The sequence below is a fragment of the Muscardinus avellanarius genome (genome assembly GCF_963383645.1).
Source record: "Muscardinus avellanarius genome assembly, chromosome: 8".
Taxonomy (NCBI): domain Eukaryota; kingdom Metazoa; phylum Chordata; class Mammalia; order Rodentia; family Gliridae; genus Muscardinus; species Muscardinus avellanarius.
The window spans coordinates 100,557,007-100,580,074 of NC_137794.1; the positions used below are offsets into that span (position 1 = coordinate 100,557,007).

Consider the following 23,068-nt stretch of genomic DNA (forward strand, 5'->3'; position numbering starts at 1 on the left):
GCCCAGCTTCAAGTGGTGGCTTTTAAATTCTGTAATCCTAACCCACAGCAGGACAACGTTTTACTAAGCAAGCCAGAATGAACATGACTACCTGTTGGTATATCTCTGTTGTACACGTCCATGTACAACCATATGGTGGAGACTTATTTCCAATAAGTCATAGTTACTGAAATGGCTACATCACCAGTTTTCCCAGGAAGTTCATTCTGATGGTTTTCTTTTCATTCGTTAAAATGAACACTTATTAGGACCTACAGATTGACTTCACAATTCCACCAAGCTGGATGAGAGTCCTGCTAGAAAGGGGAGTCTGGCTTTATACCCATCTTGAGTGGTATATCTACCTTTGCTTACCTTGCAAAGGTTTGTGGATATCAAATGCAGTACAATAATAGGTCTGGGGGTATAGCTCGAAGGTAGACTGCCCCTGGGTTCAATCCCCCCTACCGCCAAAAAAAAAAAAAAAATACAATATAGATGAAAGAAAATTTAAAATAATCAGGTCGTTCTTTGACTCTGCCCACATAGCTGTGTTCTCTTGGACCAATCCTTTGCTTTCTCTGAAGCTCATTTCTCCATCTGTACAGTTAGAGATTCGAAATTCATCTTTAAGATCTTTCCCCACTTTCATGAGATAGAATACTATTATACAAAGCCCTTGCTGACTGGTGGCCCCTGGGACTCTGAAACAGTGATGATCAGGAGGATGAAGACAGACAGTGGTGATTCTTTCATATGGAAAACATTTTGTTTGTTTGTTTTTGCAGTACTGGGGATGGAACTCAGGGGGCATTCTACCTTTTAGCTATAGCCCCAGCCCTATTTTTCTTTTATTCTTTGTTTTGAAACAGGGTCTCACTAAGTTGCAGAGGACCTCACTAAGTAGCTGAGGCTGGCGGTGAACCTGTGATCCTTTCTCAGCCTCCCAAGTACTGGGATTACAAGCGAGTGCCACCCCACCTGGCTTAGTCTAATTTTTAAAATGTTTTTAGAAATTTTATTTTTTAATGAGCTACTATTAAGTTATACTTTTTATAGCATACAATCCACCCATTTAAAATGTCCAAATCAATAATTTGTAGTATACTCACAAATTTGAGCCACCCTCACAATAAATTTTAAGGACCTTTTTATCGCCTAAAAAGCCCCACGCCCCTGTGTCTATTACCTACCACCTCCATGTGCCCTAAACCCCTGCTTTACCTGGCGCTGCCAGTTCTTTTTATTTTTCATTTTGTTTTGGAACAGGATCTCTCTAGGTTGCTGCCTATCCATCCTTTGATGATTATTAGTCTACTTTCTGTCTCAAGAGATTGCTTATCCTAGCCAGTCTTGGTGGCCCATGACTATAATTCTAGTACTTGGGAGGCTGAGATAGGAGTCTCACAGATTCAAGGATAGCCTCAGCAACTGAGCAAAAATCCTGGAGTTTCATATAAATAGAATCATAGAGGGCTCACGCTCGTAATCCCAGCATTTGGGAGGCTGAGACAGGAGGATCGCAGTTCAAGGACAGCCTCAGCTACTAGCTAGTGAGGCCCTTTGCAACTCAGCAAGACCCTATTTCAAAATAAAGAATAAAAAACAGGGCTGGGGGTGTGGCTCAGAGGTAGAATGCCCCTGGGTTCCATCCCAGTACTGCAATAAAATAAAATAAAATAAAATAAAGAATCATACAATATAGAGCATTCTTTTAAAAACTTTTCTATACTTTTATTGGTGCATTATCATTATATATCACAGTGATATTCAAAGTGACCCTCCTCCTCCCTCCCCATAGTGAGATTGATGGTGATGACTTCATATATGGAAATACCATTATTTGAATGGTTTCCTTCCACAAGCCTCCTTTCCCCTCCCCATATCCCTCCTCACTCCCTCTCTGGTATTTTGCTGGTTTCTCTCCTCATTTAAACAACATCTCTTTCATTTCCTATTTTCTTTCTCTCTTCCACACATGAAGGGAAACATGACTCAACTTCACTCTTTAAAATGGCCAGCAAGCCTGGCGTGGTGGCGCACGCTTGTAATCCCAGCATTGAGGAGGTAGAGACCAGAGGATCACAGTTCACAGACAGCCTCAGCTATTTAGTGAGGTCCTCCGCAACTTAGTGAGATCCTGTTTCAAAATAAAGAATAAAAAACAGGACAGGAGTTTTAGCTCAGAGGTCGAATGCCCCTGGGTTCCATCCTTAGACCTGCAAAATAAATAAATAAATAAATAAATAAATAAATAAATAAATAAATAAAATGGCCAGCAAAATTATTCATGTTCCAGAAAGAGAAAAGTGACTTTTTGCAATAGAGCAAACACAAAATTTCACATCATATGCATAGGTATCGACACCCACCCCCAATATTGTGTATCCCATTTCCCCAGTCATTTACTAGGGCGCAGCAGGAAAAGCAGGTTAAATATCTAGACTACTGATTGATTCCCTTAAGTACCCACAGGCTGGCTAAGGTTCAATTACATTAACACAAGGATGAAGTGGTTGTTACCCCTAAGTTGTACGCCTCTTTAGATGACCCCGAAACATGGTATCACCTCTGAGGTGGTGGGTAGCAATTAGTCTGGCCTTGCCTCATCCCAGGTGGGGAAACTGCAGCACCAAGAGGTCAAATGCTTCGCCCCAGGTTATCTGAGTCAAGAAGAGAAATACCTGATGGGTGCTTCAGTCAGCCTTCATCCCAACCGCAGCCCTGGGCCCCGCTGGCATTGCACAAGACCCTCCGTGGTCACTGGGCAGCAAGGATTTATGCAGAGAATCAGCTGCCCCTTGTTGGGAGCAGCTAAGTGCTCCACAATTTTTTTTTTATTAAAAAAAAAGTGTCACATAGTGAATACGTTGAAATTCTTTAGTAGACCTGTAAAATCAGCTGTCAAGGCTCTGTACCTTCTCATGTCATTTACTTGTTTTTATAGAAGTGACATTTATTTATTTATTAATTTATTTTTATTTATTCTCATCCCACCAGCCTTGACTGAATTTTCTTGGTTTTGCGCATGGTAGAGCTAACCTAACCTAACTTGGCATCAGCCCAGAAAAGCACACCAAGACTGGCTCTGTGGACTTGTGGTCTAGGCCTCTGTCTCCCTTCAACACCATGATTCTTTACTGTCCGGGGAAAACCTTTTTTTTTTTTTTTCCCCCTTTCCTTTCAAAAACAGTATCAGTATCACTAAGTCACATTTTGGGGGAAAAAGGTATTAGGAGTTGTTCTTATAAATTAATTTATTTGTGCTGGAGACTGAAGTTGACTAATCATGCTCTCTACCACAGAGTCATCCCAGCCCCCATAAATTTATTTTTATGATAATATTATAATTATTGTTTGTAGTACTAAAGATGGAACCTAGGGGTGCTATACCACTGAGCTACATCCCCAGCCCTTTTAGTTTTTGAGACAGGGGCTCCCTAAATTGCTGAGGCTGGCTTTGAACTAGTGATCCTCCTGCCTCAGCCATGGGGTAGCTGGGGTTACAAGTGGGCACCACTGCACTCAGCCATACACTTATGTTTGAAAAAGTTTTTACATAGCCAGGCCCAGTGGTGCAGGCCTGTCCTGTAATCCCAGTACTTGGGGAGGCTGAGCTAGGAGGACCACAGGTTCAAGGCCAGCCGCACCAACTTAATGAGCACTTCGGCAATTTAGGGAGACCCTGTGTCCAAATGAAAAATAAAATAGGACTGGGTAGGGTGTGTGTGTGGCTCTAAAAATGTCTCTGGGTTCAATTCCTGTTATGTTTTGAATTTTGTTACAAGGGCTGTTAATTCATTGGCTGGATTGGTGCTCTTGGCGATTAAGGTTTTTGGCAATTTGAAAAGCATGCTCTTACCTCTTTTTATGTGGGCCTAGAAGAAAACAAACAAACAAACAAACAAACATCCGGGGGAGACTTCTGTAGCCAGCAGGGCTCTGTCCTGAGTGCACCTCGCCAGAGTTTTTCCTCTCCACACCACACTCTAACAAGTGGTAGGTAGGTTCCTTGTGGTTTCTTAACAGGTTCACAAAGTGGGCAGTTACCAAATCAAATGTGACAAGGTTGTCACCTCCCAGGGAAAACTCTCTGAGTGGTTTGAAAAGAAAGAATCACAAAAGGAAAAAGAACCTGTCCCGGGCTATTTCCCTCACAAAATAAACCCGTCATGGATCTTCCCCTGGGAAACACACACACACACAGGCCCCAAGTGTGTACAGTTGAGCAGCTACGACCATTAGCATCTGGTTTTGAAAAACATTTTTTGCCTGAGTCCTAGATGTAAAGCACTCCATAATCCGTAATCCCCGAAGTCTGTTTCTCCCGAGGAGCGCAAAGCCTAGCAGGGCAGTTAGCACCCTGGCCACTCGGGAGCCAAAATGTCCCCACTTAGGAAAAACGACCCAGACAATGGCTGGTGCCCCAGCGTTCGCACTTGTTTTTCTCCGGAGTCTTGGTCCTCAGAGGCCGGGCTGCAAACCCCAGCTCGCTCTCTTCCCGAGGGGCGAGGTGTGGATCTTAAGGACACTGACTGCCCGTGAACCCTTTCCGCAGGAATGGCTTAAAGATTAACTTTCTGGGGCCCGAAGCCGGAGCCGGCGAAGGGTGCGCCTGGAACCGTGCGCGCTGCCCTGGCACCGGCGCCGGCTCTCCTGCGCGCGGCTCATTGCCATGCAAAGAGCCTGACATCACAGCACCTTTTGTTGCTAAACGCTTTCTTTAGCCTGGAGGGGAGCGAGTCATGTGGGGCTGGAAGAGCTCATTTTGAACAGAGGGGGCCCGGGGAGGTGCGGGCCAGGTCGGGAGGCGCGGCCGAGCCCCCCGCGGGCCCTGCCCAGCCTGGCTGGCCGGGGGGAGCCGCGGGCCCCCGCCCGCCGTGCCCGGTCCCGGGAGGCGCCGCCCGCGCCGCGCGCTGGGCGCTGGTGGCCGCGCGGGCTCCCCGCGCTCCGGGTGGTGCGGGCTCCGCCGGGGCCGCCGGCCGGTGGGAAAGTTGGTGGAGTTGTCAGCCCGGCCTGCGCTCGGGGCTCGGGACGCACGGCCAGCGCGCAGCGCCCGCCATGGAGGAGGACGCGGGCGCCGCGGGCCCCGCGCCGGAGCCGCAGCCCGAGCCCGAGCCGGGCGCCGGCACCCCCGAGGCGTTCTCCCGCCTCTGGAGCGACGTGATGGGCATCCTGGTGAGTCCCTGCACCCCGGGCTGGCTCCTCGCCACCCGCGGGCTCCCCTCTCTCTTCTGGGCATCGCCTTGCTCTGGCTCCCCGCTCTTGGTGGGTTAAAGACACGCACCAAGTGTAGGGTTTCCAGCCCTGATTAAAAAATAACCAGCCGCCGATCGCATCAAAGATTTTTTTTTTTAAACAATCGGGTATAACATTCAACAGTTTAACCTGGAACACCTGCCGAGAAGTTGGTGCGCGCGGAAGGCAAGCGAGAGCCCTTCAAAGAGGAGGCGAATGTAAATGCGACTTGCTAAATATTTGGTGGCCCGGCTTCTCCCCGGGGGATCTGGACGAGGCCGGTGGCGCCGATGTTTATCTCCTCTCCCCTTGTTGTGAGACCACAAGAAGAAAACAGCCATTGCCCGACGCCATACGCCCCCAGTGTTTACTTTCTCTGTTTGCAGTTTTTCCAATTTGTAGAATGACGAGAGATTTTTTTTTTACGTGGTTGGGGCTGAACGCAGTAGACTTACTTTGCTAAATCGGTGCTGTCAAAGATTTTGAAATGTCCCGGGACTAAAACCGCCCGTGGATTTGGCAGAGTTCTGGACAGCAGCCCTCATACCTGGGGGAATGGAGCTTTAACGTGCCCAGGGTTGAATATCCCGGGGATTTAGCAGATCTCTAGTGGAGCTGTAGTTAGCAGGTCGACTAGCAACAGGCGTGGGGGCGACTAAGGCTACAGGTCTTCATCCGCGTACACAGAGAGAACTTTCCTGTTGAAAATTACAGCCCACACGTTAAAAGACCGACTTTTGTGTAAAGCTGGGTAGATCTTTGGAAAAGAACTCTAGATTTACTTTGAGAGCCTCTCTTTCTCTCATGGGAGGAGGTGTCATTTTTAGAAAGAAGCCCTTCTTTGGGGATGCTCAAGAGGGTGCCGTTTTTGCCACGGTGATGGAGCTCTTGGGTTAGGAGTGAGCTGGCCGGGGCCAAGCCCCTCGCCTCCAATTGTTGTCTGCCCTACCGTGCAAATTGTTCACCCCTCCTGAGCCTCGGCTCCTTCACAAGGAAAGGGGGCTTTGCTTCTTGGGTTTTGTGAGACTTAGCTAAGTTGATGTTATGGAGTCCGTGGCATACTGCCTGGCATATAGTAGGTGCTCAATTAATGCAGCTATACTATATATTACATATATATATATATCACATATTACATATTACATGTTATATATGTTCCCTGCAAATACTTTTATGTCTCATCTTTCCAGACACCCTAAAGTCCCAGGTGCTCACTGGTGTGAGAACCAGGAAAGATTGTTTAATGATTTATCTATGATCTTCTCACTCCTGGTATTTTAAAGTATATATTTAAAGTATATATATAAGTTTTTGTGTTTTTGCAGTACTGGGGATGGAACCCAGGGGCATTCTACCTCCAAGATACAGCCCAGTCCTATTTTTTTTTGTTGTTCTTGTTTTTATTTTGAAACAGGATCTCGCTGAGTTGCAAAGGGCTTGAGTAGCTGAGGCTGTCTGCAAACTGCGATCCTCCAGTCTCAGCCTCCCAATTAAAGTATTTTTTATAATCAAATATAGATTTGCCTACTATGTCCATTTTGCTTAAGCATGCACTGTACACACAATCTATCTTTTGGATTTAGAAGCTCTTGTTTTTGTGTTTTCTAAACTTTTCAGATGAATAAGGTCTTAAACTGAAATTCCAGAAAGCCCACTCAGCATCTTGCCCCCCTCCAGTCCTGGGGATTGAACACCAGGAGCCTTTTACCTTGAGCCACATTTCCAGGCCTTTCAAAATAGTTTGCTTTCAGGCAGATGTTTGCTAAGTTGAAGAGTCTGGCCTCATACTTGCTATCCTCCTGTCAGCCTCCCCAGTGGCTGGGATTGATGTAGGATAGAAGACATAAGTAGGGAGAGAGGCTCACCCCAACAGGATGACCAGCATGCACCTCTGCCCAGCCCGATGAACATTTTCAAGGGGTGGTGATAGATTTTTTTTTTACTTCCTCCAGGAGGAAGTTGATCTTATTTCTTGCTGAGACCCCGCTGTAAGTTCCCAGTCCCAGGGAACACTGGTCACATCCCACGTGGGGCAGGGAGCTGGTTAACTGAAAGGGGCTGAGGTTGGTTGGGGAGGAGGGCTGGCAGGTGGCTCTTTCTGAGTATTTGCTTTCCCTTCCCTGGCAGATTCCAGCACTGTTGGGTCGGCTGTAGCAGAGTGTTCTTTGGCTGAGTTAAAAGATGGGGTGGGGCCCTAGAAGCTCAAACCTGTTATTCAAAGGGCAGATGCAGGAGAAAAGAAAACACATGCTTCTTCCATAGCTGTTCAGTGTGCGGCAGGAAAGACGGAAAGCAAGTCCCAAACAGGTTATGTCCACTCCTGTTTCCACATACTTTTTACAGCCTTGATTTCCTTCGCGGTGAACTTGGACATTGGGCTTGTTCCTAGACAAATGCAGACAGAGAAAACATGGCTTATTTTCCTTTGTACAAGCCAATAGGAAGACACCAGGTTAAAAGGGTGGATCTTCAGCCACACGCTGGTAATCCCAGTACTTAGGAGGCCCAAATAGGAGGATTGCAGATTCCAAGTCAGCCTTAGCAACTTAGCGAGACCCTTGGCAACCTAGAGAAACCCCGCTTCAAAATAAAATGGGAGCCGGGCTTGATGGCGCACACTTGTAATCCCAGTACTTGGGTGGCTGAGACAGAAGGATTGCAGGTTTGTGGACAGCCTCAGCTACTTAGTGAGGCCCTCCGCAACTTAGTGAGACCCTCTTTCAAAATAAAAAATAAAAAATAGAGCTGGGGGTTTAGTTCAGAGTTTGAATATCCCTGGGTTCAACCCCTAGTACCACAAAAAATAATAAAAATAACAATAACATAGAATAGGGCTGGGGGTCTGTAGCTTGGAAGTAGAAAGCCCCAGGGTTTGATCTTCAGTACCACACACACACTCACACACACAAAAATATCTTCTTTTTATTACTAAAAAGGTGTTATCCATAAAAAGCTGGATCTTGGGGAGAAAAATGTGATAACACAAAACTGACAATTGACTCTGAGTTCTTATTACGTACAAGAGACCATTTCTTTTGTTTCATGTTGTAAAATTGGGGATTCCGCAGTCACTCATGAGTGACATCCATCATTAGTGACCTAGGTCGGGGTTGGGGACACCTCTCAGGAGTCTGGTGCCACGCTGCTCCATAGCTAACAATCTCAGTCTAACTTGGTAGAGATGGAACCTCGCTCAGTATTTTTGCGAAAATGTGATTGAAAAACTTCGTTTTCTGTACTGGAGGAGGGGCGCAGAGGTAAAGGGAACTTGCACCTCCAAACATCCCATTTGAAAGAGTCCGGACGCGGCTGCTACTTTGCTTTTTAAGCTCTTTTAATGTGAAAATCAAAGCCCACAGCCTCGTAGGTGAGATTGTTTCTGGGTGACAGGGCGCAGCACCTTTTCCCAGGGTGCTGAGCTCAGCAGCAGCGAAGGGCATCCGTCCCAGGGGATTTCGTGGAGAGCACCAGGGAAGCTGGCTGACCAGAGTCTCGGCTCTTAGTGAATTAGGTATGGCTATTTGAGTTTTTTCAGACACATTTTGCATTTAAATTAATTCAGGCCATGCACAGATAAGTACCGAATAGTTGCTTTCAGATAACTGTTAACAAAGTGCTTATTTAAAAGAAGAAAATGTTTAAGCAGAACTAGAATAGATAAAAGCAAATAAGTCAATATGTAAGTTGAGACAGAATGCAGAGTAGGAGCCAAAAGAGTCCATTGTGAGGACCTGGAGAACAGGGATATTCTTCTGACTCTCCTGTCATTGACTTCCTGGGTGCTGAGAACATGATTTTGTCCAATGAGGGGGAGGGGGAAGCACATATTTCTTAAATACAGGCGTCACTTCAAAACACTTCTGTGTAGACTCACATATCTGTTAGAATGGGCACATTTCTGAAGATGCTAATCACTTCTGCTCAGGCCGATGCTACCATTGGACAATTCCATCATGCAAACGAAAGTCCCCGAGCTGCCGCTGATGGTGGTAAATCGCCAAATGTTGTGGGCTCTGTGCGAATAAGCCCTGGTGGTCTTTGAAATGTGCATTCTCTTTCCCAGCTCTGCAACATGTGGCTGGCCTGGGTGTTTAAGCTTCTCACCTGGCCCTCCACAGTCCACATCTGCTGAGCAGCACAGAGTTAGTTAGCCTCCTCTGGGAGGTTGCTTTTTATCTTGATGGTGGTAGTTACTGCACCCCCCCCCCTTTGGCGTGGGAGAGGGTAGTTGTTTTTAAAAGCAGAAATTGCTAAGGTTAATACGGTTAGATGTGGAAGATCATTTTTTCAGGACTGATTATCCATGTGGTTAATTGTGGTGGTTCTTTGGCTTCTACCTCCAGAATTTGAAGCCCAGGCCAAAGATGGGCTGGTCAGGCCTTTAAAACTACTTGTTAACTGCAAAAGGGTTAGTTAAGCTCCTATTGTTTCCAGGATCCTGCAAGATGTACCTCCCCCAGGCCTGAAATTTCCTCTGTTCTTTGCTCCATTCCTAAGTTTACACTCATTTCCTAGCAATGTTTAGAAAATACCCATTGTACAGCGATTCTCCAGACCTCTTCTTACCTACTCTTGTGTTCCACAAACTGCAGAACGCCATGTAGTAGCGGGCTTCGGTCCCCAATACCCTTATATTTAACCTGTCTTGCTGTTTATTCTGGTCCTAAAAACAAAACTTAACCAAAAGAAACAACAATAACAACAAATTTTAAAAATCCGCCCTTTTTTTGTTAGGCAAAGTGTAGGGGAGAGCAAGATCCCCGGGGACTTTGAAAATGCTAAGTTCCTTGAAAGGCGTTATTTTAGTTGTTCAAATAGGGGGGGGGGGGTGTCTGGAGTTAAGCTTAGCTTATCAACTAATGACTAAATTAGTTTTATTGTGTTGGGCTTCAGTAGTCAGTTGTAGTTCCAGATATTCTGACTTCATCTGAATTTTCTGTTCCTTGTAGCCAACTGAAAGCCTTATGGCCTTTATAGTGCTGAGAGGTTGTGGGGTGAAGCGCTGGGAGGGACTGAAGGGCCCTTGGACTCTGACTCAGAGACAAGAAGTCAAAGGCTCCAGAGAGTAATGACCTGCCCAGGTAAGCAGGGCAGGTCAGGGCCCCAGCGTCCTCATGACAAAGCTGATGGCTTTTGTAAATCTGCCTGGGTTCCCTGGATCTCCTAAAGAGGTCCCATCAAAACAACCTTCTTAGCAGTTCCCCTTCTCCCTCCTCTCAGTCTTCCTTTACTTTTCTCTGACTTTTCAAAAAGTTCCTTTTATATGATCCTGGAAATTGAACCAAGGGCCATTCTACCTTGGAGCTATATTCCCCAGCCCTATTTTATTTTGAAACAGGGTCTTGATAGATTCCTAAGCATCTCTGTAATTTTCTAGGCTGGTCTCAAATCTGAAACCCTCCTGTCTCAGCCTCCAAAGCACTTGGATTACAGGTGTGTGCCAACTCTGCTGTGGTTCCTCTGGCTTAGTCCTGAGTCCTTCTCTCTTCTACTGATGCCTGATGCCCTTGTTTTTCATTGTTGACTCCGACCTTCCGACCTTTTTTTTTTTTTTTTTTTTGGTGGTACTGGGGATGGAACCCAGGGACCCTCTGCCTCCGGGTTACACTCTCAGACCTATTTTATATTTTTTATTTGGAAACAGGGTCTCTTAAACCAGCAAGGCTGGCTTCGAACCTGCGTGACCCTCCTGTCTCCGCCTCTCAAGTGCGGGGATTACAAGCGTGTGCTTCCGCACCCGGCTTGACTCCGACTTTTGATGGTAGGATGTAGCTACCTGTGGGTGCTCAGGAGGAGTCTTGGCTCTGTGCAGGTCCTGTAGGGCTGTTACTCATCCTCCCAGTAGATGTGACCAGTAGCCTTGGCCTTATTTTACAGCTGAGAGGTGAACACCCATGTTCTAAATCATAAACACAGGTAGCAAACAGAGAAGCTGACAGTTTTTTTATTTGTTTGTTTTTGTTTGCTGGGCTAAGCTATATTTTGAAGCAATTGACCTAAGTATTCGTGATACAGTAGTCTTCCTTTTACTTTGGTTTTGTTTGTTTTCTAGGAAGGGAACTTTACTGGGGATTGAACCTAGGGGCATTCTAACTCCTAGCTATACCTCCGCCCCTATTTCATTTCTTATTTTAAAATGGTATCTCATTAAGTTATTGAGAGTCTTGCTAAGTTCCTGAGGCTGGCCTTAAACTGGTAATCATCCTGTTTCGGCCTCCCAAGTACTATGGTTACAGGCAAGCATCACCATGCCCACACTTCTTTTTCTTTGGCTTCACTTTCTCCTGTTTCAGTTACCTGGAGTCAGCCTTGGCCTGAAAATATTAAATGGGAAACCCCAGACATAAAGAGTTCATAATTTTTAATTTGTACGCCCTCTGAGCACTGTGATGGAGTCTTGCTCGTTCCCACCCCATACTTCTCATTCCTTTGTCCAGCGAGTACACATTGCATACAGCATTCTCCCGTCAGTCACTCAGTCACCATCCTGGTCATCTGACCATCAGTGTTTACTTGCAGGTAAACCTGATTTTATTTAACAATGATCCCAAACTGACCCCAGATGTACCAAAGAAAAGCCTTAAGAAAGCTTCTCCTAAGTGAAAAGATGGAAATTCAGGACCTCATAAGGAAAGAAAAAATAGCATATGCTGAGGTTGTGAAGACCTACAATACAATAATATGTTTTGAGAGAGAAAGCTATCATATTCATATAACTTTTATTTAGTATATTATAATATTCCATTAGATTATTGTTACTCTCCTACTATGTCTACTTTATAAATCAGACGTTGTCATAGGCATATATAGGAAAATATGTATATATTGGGTTTGGCATTATCTGTGGTTTCAGACATCCACTGGGGGGCTTGGAACATTATCTCTTGCACATAAGGGGGGCTTACTGTACTTAGCCTTGACTTCTAGAAAGGCATAGTTTGCAGAAAAATATCTGCAGCCCTACCCTTCCTCTCTTACAAACACAAACCTTTGGATTGGGGCCCTGGTGGATGAGTAGGGGTTTCTAGAGAGTGTTTTCAAGTTGGGAGGAAGAGCAGAGGGAAGTAGGTCAGAGGTGTTAGCCAAGCAGGAGCACCGGGTGGCTCAGGTCTGGGCGCCCAGGAGGCTGACGTCTTCAGCGGCGCCAGTGAGAAGCCAATGCAGAACTTTAAACAGGCATGGGACATGCCTGTGTTTTAGAAAAGTGATTTTCTGGGGGTCTGAGGATGTTGCTCAGTAGATTATTTGACTAGCATTTGAGAGTCTCTAGGTTTTATCCCTATCAACACACACACACACACACACACACACACACACACACGAAAAAGAAGTGTTACTTTTGGGGGTGAGGGGTTGGCAGTGAGTTTGGAGGAAGGAGGCATCCTAGGATCCAGGCAGAGGTGATGAGCGCTCAGGCCACATGTTCATGTATCACATCATTAGCTCTCCATGGGCTTCCTTAGACCCCACATCTTACTCAGTATCCCAAGTAATTAAGGATTGCTGTATGCTAAGAAATACAAAGATCACTAAACCACATTGTATCTGATAAATACACACAATTTCTTGTCAGTTACAATTAATTAAAAATTAGGATTACTCTATAGTATTTTTTTAATTTATTTTTTTAATTATTTTTGGTAGTACTAGGGATTGAATCTAGAGATACTTTACCACTGAGCTACATTCCCAGCCCTTTGTACTTTTTATTTCAAGACAGGGGCTAGGTAAGTTGTCAAAGCTAGCCTTGAACTTGCGATCTTCTTGCCTTGGCCTCCTAGCTGGGATTATGGTCTGTGGATTCTTTTTAAGAGTGCTGTGGCACTAGCTGACTACATTCTGCTTAAGAAGTAAGATCATAATCCCACTGTAGTAGATACCATGTCTATGCACATTTTTTTCATAAAGTAGAAATGCAGTTGATTTCGAGTGATGGTGGTGATGATGATGATGGTGGTGGTGATGGTGGTGATGATGATGGTGATGATGATGATGGTGGTGGTGATGGTGATGATAGTGATGATGATGATGATGATATGATGATGATGATGGTGGTGGTGGTGGTGATGATTCAGTGCTGGGATTGAATCCAAGGCTTTGCACATGCTGGGCAAGGGCTCTACCCGTCTACCACTGACTGCACCTCAGTACCAAAAGAGTGAATTTATTATTATTATTTTGTTGTTGTACTAGGCACCAGACCCAGGGATCTTTTTACCTCTGAGCTCTACGTCACCAGCCCTATTTTTGTTCTTTATTTAAGTTGCTGAGGCTGTCCTCCAACCTGCAATCTTCCTGTCTCAGCCTCTCAAGTACTGGGATTACAGGTGTGTGCCACCAAGCCCAGCTTGTAACAGTGAATTTAAATGGCTGGAGGCAGCCGGGCATGGTGGCGCATGCTTGTAATCCCTGCGCTTGGGAGGCTAAGACAGGAGGAAGTTGCAGGTTCAAAGCCAGCCTCAGCTGGCTTAAGAGACCCTGTCTCCAAATAAAATATAATAGGTCTGAGAGTGTAGTCTAGAGGTAGAGGGCCCCTGGGTTCCATCCCCAGTACCACACACACACACACACACACACACACACACACAAAAATGGCTGGAGGCTTAGACTCTTAGAATGAACTATACATATAGACTAAGACTATAAGAATTAACCAAACCTTCAGACAAACTTTGAGGTAAACTATGTTTTGGTAACCAGCTGAAATTGTCTTGATTCACGTGGCAGGCTCATTTACTTATTAATTTACTTCTGGTAATGGGACCTGCAATTGGTAGGTCTGTTCCGCAGTAGCACTGCTCCCAGCCAGATGCCTCGTGTCCCTTCTTTTGTTCCTTCAAATATGTCACCGGGCAGCATTAATTTTTCACAAGAAGAATGCTGCCTGGAGACAGCCCGCCATATCATCCAGACCCTTCCATCCTGGAGACTGAGGATCCAGGCAGCGTGGTGTGTCTAGGACTCAGGCGACAAAGGTTGATAATGGGATTGTTTCTTCTCTTTGCTGTTGCTACTTCTTTGTTTTTATGAAGGGATCTCCTGTGCCATTGACTTCTGTAAGATGATTGGTGAAAACATTTGCATTTAGAACGGGTGCTCGCTCGACGACTGTTCCAGGTGTCCCTAGAGATTCAGAGCAGGGCTCCCTGGCTGTCCGAGGAGAGGGACAGATGCCACTCATGTTTGACATGAATGCTGCGTCCACCGCTTGTTAATGTGGCTCTGCAGCATCTCTGTCTGCTCCTGTCTTCATCCTTTCTCTTGGCCTACAGGAGAGAAAGACAATACTGGGACAGAAGAGCAATGTACTGTGAGAATCACATGCTTTTAATTAAAAGTGCTATTCAAAAGCAAAAAAAAAAAAAAAAAAAAAAAAAAAAAAAAAAAAATTGGTATATGTCCGGAGGCCTAGCTACTTAAGAAATTTATCTTAGGTAGCCTTGAATTTGTTGACTTTAATACTTTTGCATAAGCCTTGTTATCTGTTAATTTTTGTTTTCACTTAGAGGGTGGGTGTACGCACGCGTACACACACACACACACACAAGTAGTTAAATGTTCTTTTGTGTGCTTTGAAAATATAGTGCTCAAGCCAGGTGTGGTAGTGCTTCTTGTAATCCCAGCATTTGGGAGGCTGAGACAGGAGGATCATGGTTCACCACCAGCCTCAGCTACTTAGTGAGGCCCTCTCCAACTTAGTGAGACCCTGTTTCAAAATAAAGGAAAAAAAATAGGGCTGAGGTTATAGCTTAGAGGTAGAATGCCCCTGGGTTCTATTCCCAGTACCACATACACACACACAAAGAAAATATAGTGTTCAATATTAGACTGTTTGCAGAATAAGAAAGAGTCTAGTTAAAGAATGTGTCTACTATAGGATCATCTATATCCATTTTCAGAGGATTTTAAAGACAATTGTGTAGAATTCTTCCATGGAAATGTCTAGAGTTTTAAGGAAAAGTTTTGAGAGAAAGAAGAATAACTTTAATCTGTAAAAGACAACATTTAAAACCAAAAAAAGTTAGATATTCCTTAGACAGCTGAACGGTCCTTTGGTACTATGGTAGAGTTGTCAAGATCAAAGGAGCTAGGTGCAGAGTTTTGGGGAACAAATCCTGACCTGATCTCTGGTGGACACGGGGCCTCCGTGAGTTATTTTACCTTCTGTGCCTCAGTATCCTCGTCTTAAAATGGGAGTGATAGCTACTCATATCACTGGGCTCCCCTGAAGACTAGAATTGTGCAGGGCAGAGGGTGAGCACAGAGTATGAATTCATTTATCTCTACTTTTGTATTTAGAGAGATGATGTTGTGAATTCAGATGTTCCATTTGGGATGACTGTTGTGAACTGTTGATTTAATGGAGGTCAAGTGCCCTCTCCCTCCCCCTCTTCCTCCTCTTCCTCTAGCTCCACCTCTGCCGCCTCCACGGAACCCAGGCTCTTACTCATACCAGGCAAGACTCTGCCGCTGAGCTACATGTCCAGAACTCTAATGCCCATTTTTTTAACGCACAGTTTAAAACAATTAAATATGTTGCTTCAAGGGTCATGTTAAAAATATATATTTAAAATATTTCCTGTACCCAGTACAGAAAAATATAGGCATACATCTGGATAGGTAGGATGTTCTAGAGCTAAGAAGAGATTTGTAAAGAAAGTATATGTTCTCTTTAAATGGGATCCAGATTGTTATTTTTAATTCTCATTGGGTTTAAGTAGTACAATAATACAAAAGCATTTTATTTTTAATTTTTTCCGAAGAAAACCAAATCATTTTCATCACCTGCGAGTATACCTGTGAGCATGGAGAACATAACTTGGGATTTTTTTTCAAATTTAAATTGATTTTTTAACAGATGCAAGAGAAACAGAAGCCATACCTATTAGCAGATTGCAGTATGTCGTGATGTGTACACACATGCTACAGTGCTCAGTTCAGTGTCCTCAAACATTTGCTTTTTAATGTGAAAACATTAAAATTGCTTTCCTTTTTAATGTGAAAACATTAAAAATCATTTCTTTTAGCTTTTCAAAATATATAGTAACTTATTGTTGCATGTAGTTACCCTTCTGTGCAATAGCAGAGAACTTTTTTCTCCTATATAACTTGTTGTCTGTTGATTGGCCTCTCCCCATTTCTCCCTTCTCTCTTTACAAGCCCTCCTAAACACCATTTTCCAGTGTCTGCTTTTCTGAGATCAACTCTCTTATATCCCACCTATGAGTGATCATTGAAGATAGCATTTTAATAGTTAACTTTATTAGAAACCTGTAAAATAGCCGGGCATGGTGGTGCATGCTTGTAATCCTAGCATGTGGGAGGCTGAGACAGGAGGATGGCAGTTAGTGGACAGCCTCAGCTACTACTTAGTGAGGCCCTTTGCAACTCAGTGAGACCTTGTTTCAAAATAAGGAATAAAAAATAAAGCTGGGGGTGTGGCTTGGAGGTAGAATGCCCCTGGGATCCATCTTCAGTACCGCAAAAAAAAAAAAAAAAAGGAAACCTGTAAAATATTAAAAGAATCCAGCGGTTTCAATTTTTGAGTGCTAGACTCACATGAATGAAACAAAATATATTTTGGAATATTTCTCCAGGGTTTTGTTCGGTTAGCATTTCTCAGTGCTGCAAATCTTTCATTCTGGAGCTTTGTGTTTTAATTAGGAGGAGCTCAGGAGGCTAAGACTAGAGGGTTATAGTTTTGAGACCAGCCTCAGCAACTTAGACACTATTTTGTTTAAAAAACATAAAACAAAACATAGGACTGGGGGTGTCACTTGGAGGTAGAATGCCCCTGGGTTCATTCTCCAATACCAAAAACAAATAAAATCCCAGAATTTATAAAGACGTCACATGATGCAGCCCCACCAGAGCTCAGAGCGCCAGAGGACAGGATTTGATGTAAATATGAGAGAGGGTGGGACTCGCTGTGGTTTGAGGACTAATCATAAGCATCTAATGAATAAAGTTTTCCATTTACATGCAATTTTACTTTTCAGTAGCTTGATTATGAATCAAAGAAAGGCATAAAAAATTTGACATTTTGAGAAAGTCTACAGAGACCACAGGCAATTATTCAGGAGAGGTAAAACATTTCATTTTCAAAGCGTATTTTCTTATGAATCATTTAAAAGCTCTCTAAGAGTGCGTTGTGCTGGGACATATGCACTGGGGTATGGTCTTCGCTGCCTTCCGCAACATGTCCGTGTGACTTATGTGACATGTGGTGCCCAGGTGGTAATTAATGGCAGGGCCTCCTAACACGGATGTGTAGTAGTGATGGATGGCTTCATTAGAGTATTACAAAACTGAGATTTCATGGCGAACATCAAAGTAATTAGGTGTCGAATGATTCATCAACGAGACATGATAGATTCAATCTGTGTGATGTAATTTTAGTGTTAGCAAGTCCTATTTCGAGAGAACCAAGTGTCATTTAGCCACCTCCCCTCCCCCACTGACATTCTGCACCAAGACTTTGGCTTGTTATGTCAGCGATACATCAGAGTTTGCGTCTTTTGAAGGCGGATGCCTTCTATGGTGGCAGCGCATCCATAGAAACCAGGAGCAGGGATAAATAGACCGAGTGCATTCCTAAACATCAAGAGGGGCTCAGCAGGTCACATCCCTTGCCGCCCTACGAGAATGATGCTACTTTATATTTGCAGGATTGCTTGCATGGAATAGTGGGTCTTTATATGTATTGAACGGTTGTTGTGCCCTTCTAGCTACCAGGGATCCATCCACCCTTGTCGGCATCCTCTCTGTTAGCCACATCAACACTGTGACATCCTGATTTCCTTTTTAAATACACCCCATTTCATGAGTGCAGAGCCCATGATTTTTAAGAGTTGCTGATTTGATTTTGGCTTCTGCCAATTTCAAGTTAAGACTTCCTTGGTGGTACTGGGGTTCCTGGAAACCCTTCAACCTCCGGGATATACTCCCAGATCTTTTTTTTTTTAATATTTTTATTTGGAAACAGGGTCTCTTAAGCCAGCACGGCTGGCTTCGAACCAGTTCGATCCTCCCGTCTCCGCCTCCCAAGCGCAGGAATTACACGCATGCGCCACCACGCCCGGCTAAGACTTCCTCTTTTTAAGCCAAAAAACAGAGTTAAAATACCAGGGTTCTACATCTTTGCGAACTGTCCTCTAAGGTAGACCAGATGCTGGTGGAGTGAACACTATTATTTTTTTAGCAGAGTTGGGGTGAAAGCCAGAAAGTGACCTGTGGTCTGGGTTTTCCAGTTTCTTCCTGGGCTGCCTGATTCCTGGGTCGAGGTGTGAGGTCCGGAGCATATGGCAAGTGCTCAAGACTTGCAGACTCACCTATCTCAAGAGAGATGCACAAACACCTGGAACCTCTTTGCAACTATTGTAACCCTGGTGACAAGCTCTGGAACAGCCCAGAGAGTCTCATGACTTCCAGTCTGTCCTGTGGAAAACAGGAAGGCACACTTCCACAACATCCAGAAAGACAGACTCCTGTCAGCCAAAAAGGTTTTTAAGCTGCAGAGCAATTTGGTTTTGGTTTTATAATATTAGGTTTGTCTTTAAAAAAAAAAAAAAACAGACATAACCTATCGTTTGTGTACCTGCAAACTTACTCGCAGGCAAGTCTGAGTATGCTGTGTTTCAAGTCCTTACAGAGAAAGACGGAAGCGCAGGGCAGGAGTTGCTCTGGGGCACTGGGCTACCTGTGGTACCAGAGGATCAGCCAAAGACCACGTGAGCAAGTCAAAGCAGAGGGGTCTGAACCTTCGATCTGGAGTCTGTCGGGAGAGGAAAACAGTGAATTATGAGTAGAGTTGGCAGGGAGGATGGATGCGCTCCCAGAGTTGTTTTGGGAGAGAAATGACTGAGAAAAATGGGTAGGGGGAGGTGTGACATACCGCCTTCTGTGAGAGGATCTGCAGCAAAACAAATTTCCTACATGCAGAGAAACACACTGACACTGTACAGTGCCTTGATGTGTCTGAGTCGCCGTGGACCCCTGGGGATAGAGCCGCACCCTTAAATCTCTTTATTTTCTTATGAGATAAGATCTTACTGTGCTGCTCAGGCTAGCCTCAAACTCCTGGACACAAGCCCTCTTCCTGTTTGAATCTCCTGAATAACCAGGACCACAGGCGTGCACCACCGCACCCGGATTCTTCAATATCTTTTGAAACCAAGGGGTGAGCGCCTCTACTTTTTTGTCCTTTAAGTCACTCCTGTTTAGCTAGTCAGTTGGTTCATGGGTTTCTGGTTTTCTAATGCTCGGTTTAAGTATTTATTGTCTTTGGATTTTTTTAAATTTGAGAAATGTACATGAGTGTATGTTCTATTTGGTATTATAGGGAGAGTGTGTGGGGTAGAATTTAAAATTTTTTTTTTTCTGCAAACCAAAGGAACTTGGAGATTCAATTGTCAGCGGATTTTTTGGAAGATTTCCTTTTCTGATTGTTACACAGCTCTGCATTCCACACTTCCTTGATGGTTTGGAGCTTGGTAACAGGACAAAAGACATCCTACAAGTTACTGCCCAGATAGCCATTGTTATTATTTTTTTCCCAGGGAGTTTGTTTGAAGGTGATAGTTTTGTGTCTTAGTTGGGGTAGTCTTTTTTTTCTTCTTCTTTTCCAGTTCTAGGGATTAAACCCAGGGCCATCCTACTTCTCGGTTAAACCTCCACCCCTTTTTACATTTTTAAATTTTGAGACAGGGTCTTGTCCAGTTGCTGAGAGCCTTGCTACGTTTCTGAGGCTGATCTCAAACTTGTGATCTTCCTGTGTCAAACCTCGTAAGTAATGGGCCTACAGGTGTGTGCCACTATGCCTGGCTTCTTTTTAAAAATTTTGGTACTGGGGATTTTAGCTCAGGACCAGTGTACCTCCAGGCTCTATCCCCAATCCTTTTATTTATTTTTATTGTGAAACAGGGTCTTGCTGAGTTGCTCAGAGTCTCACCAAGTTGCTGAGGCTGGCCTTGAACCCATAATACTCCTATCTCAGCCTCCTAAGTACGGAGGTTACAGGTTTGCACCACCACATCCAGATAGTCTTCTCACAAACTTGGCTGCCACAAAGACTTACTTAATTTTAAATCCTTTAAAACAAAGATGCTCTAGGGCAGAAAGAATGGATGACCTAGTAATAATGATAACATTAGCCGCTGAATTAATTGAGCAAGTATTATGTATGTATCAAACACTGAACTATAGTCTCCCCATGCATTGTCTCATTTACTTGTCCCAGGGAGCCTGTGAGGAGGTGGTTAGGGTGTTGTGTTCCCTCCAAGAGGAACATTGATGCCTGAATCTCTAACACTCAGAATGTGACTTTATTTGGAAATAGGTTCTTTGAAGATCTAACCAAGTCAGCATGGGATTATCTGAGTGGCTTTTAATACAGTGTGACTAACGTACTTAAAAAGGAGGGAAATTTGGGCTCACACACATATATGCCCAGAAGGAAGATGACATAACATCACAAAAAGAACAGCATGTGACGATACAGGATCCGAGTGGTGCCCCTGTGAGCCAAGGACTGTCTTAGAGGGCCAGCACACCACCCGAAGCCAGGAAGAAGCAAGGATGCTGCTCTGCTCCCACAGGCCTCAGGGAAGCCTGCCCTCCTGCGTCTTGGCTTCTGACTCTCGCCTTGAGAACCACAAGACAGTAATTTCTGTTTGAAGCCACGTGGTTGTTGGTGCCTTGTCATGGCTGCGCTGAGACACCAGTAGAGCCGAGACTTTATTGTTACAGGGGAACAGCCCGGAGCTCTTGGAAGAAAGAGGAGAAAGCAGAGGCTTTGTCCAGTTTTGGCATTTTTGCTCTGCCAACACCATGACCAGTAGCGAAAGGAAAACTGAGTTGCTGGAGAAGCAGCGGGTATCAGTGAGAACCTGGTTATGGCGCATAGAGACTCATTCAGCCAGTCTTGAACTGGGTATGGGGGAGCCGCAGATGCCCCCCACAAAGTACTCAGCGAGCACAAAGAGACAAGATGGAGGATACAGTTTTCCTGATGAGTGTCCCGGATTTATTATTGTGTAGTTGAGCAGGTGGCGTGGGGAATAGGAAGAAATTGCAGTGTGTCCTCTCTCCCCACATAAGCAGGGCCTCAGCCCAGTGCTGTGGCTTCTCTTCTGCTGATCTCCAGTATTATGTGTATATTTATGTCAGGGAGGAAGCTTTATTTTTCTAGCTACCCCCTCTTTAAAAATACTTCTGTTGGTGCCATGTTAATTATACATCATGGTGAGATTCAAAGCGGTACAGGCAGACAGACACCTGGCGTGGTGTGTCTCCCTCCGTCTACCCGCCCCTCCTCCTTCCTTTCTCCCCACACACGTTGGTAAGATTCGCAGCGAAGCCTCGTATAGATGCAACCATATTTGGTCCCCTCTTCGATCCTCGTTTTCCCCTTTCCCAATTTTTATATTACTTTATGAAGTGGGTGGTGGTGGTGACGAGGAAATGGAGACATCTTCATTCCAAAGTGGTGGAATCAAATTAAAGTCCCCAAAGAGGACGTACTTCTCTGCCTCCCCTTCACCCTCAAGGGCTACTCTGGACAGAGTTTGGCGAAGCTGTAAAATTGTATCTCAACACAGGCCAGAGTCTTAATGGTGCTAGACTTCTCAGGTTGACTTGACTTCCAGAGGAGAAGTCAGCTGATATGAGATGAGGACTCTGTCTGGCCAAGGGGTTTGGACTTTGATGGTTCTAAAACTTGGTTGGTGGTTCTATCCACAGCCCAGAGCTACTGCTGTGGATTCACGCTTTAAATTTTGGCAATAGCACAATTGTGCATTTTATATATTATTTATTTATTTATTTATTTAAGAATACAATCGCCACATGAAACATCCATACATTCATCTTCAGGAGTTGTTAGAACGAATGCCTGACACAGTTTAATAAATGTTAATTGTTATTATTATTATTGCACCAGAAATATAATTTAAGATTAACTGCACGAGCTGGGCATAGTGGCGCATGCTTGTAATCTCAGCATTTGAGAGCCTCAGCTATTTGAGGCCCTTTGCAACTCAGTGAAAACCCTGTTTTAAAATAAAGAATAAAACAATAGGGCTGGGGGTGTTGCTTTGAGGTAGAATGCCCTTGGGGTCCATCCTCAGTACAGCAAGAAAGAAAGAAAGAAAGAAAGAAAGAAAGAAAGAAAGAAAGAAAGAAAGGAAGGAAGGAAGAAAGAAAGAAAGAAAGAAAGAAAGAAAGAAAGAAGAAAGAGGTTAACTGTATGAAATAAAAAGCACTTGAATATTTATAAATCTATAAGTCAGTCAGTGATTAAGACGAGAATAAGTGTGGACCGCCTCAAACATCCCAGGATATAGCCTCCCTCTGTGTGGCTCCATCTTTCCTGTGCCTTTTCCCATTTCTTCCTTCATAAGAGTAACATTGTCATAAAGTTTTCACATGCTTCCATCTAGAATGTTTGCTGTGTCTTTACACCCGTAAAATTTTAGTTTTGGTTTTCATTGCATTTTTTTCACCCAAATCCTGTTATACTCATTTGCGATCGTGGTATTTTATGAAGACCGTGTTGGGAAGGAGCAGCAGAGGTAGCTGGGTGAAGGTGTTTCTTTCTTCCAGAGACCTCTCTTGGCACCACTTTCCCTCCTGGTCCTGGGGGCTGTGCAGGACGGGCGGGCATCTCACTGCTGATATAAGATTGGAGGGCCAGAAATCACTCCTGGCTGGGTTGCTGAGGTTAGGAATGAGAGTCAGAGAGGATGTGGAGAAAATGGAAATTATTTATGGGCTATTTTATTCTCTGTGGATTCTATGTTGGATATTTTAATTAAAATCTAATGGTCCATTCATTCTTGAAAGTTCAGGTCCC

The 23,068-nt window shown here is 44.4% G+C and overlaps 1 protein-coding gene across 1 annotated transcript in view; it reads left to right on the forward strand.

Moving 5' to 3' along the window:
* Positions 1–5,040: 5,040 nt before the first annotated feature.
* Positions 5,041–23,068, forward strand: part of SASH1 (SAM and SH3 domain containing 1) — a gene marked incomplete at both ends in the record, with an annotated part of 180,503 nt that continues 162,475 nt past the window's right edge. Inside the window, one exon of the mRNA XM_080700145.1 lies at positions 5,041–5,157. Within this exon, the coding sequence (XP_080556271.1) occupies positions 5,041–5,157 (117 nt within the window). The remainder of the gene's footprint in view (positions 5,158–23,068) is intronic.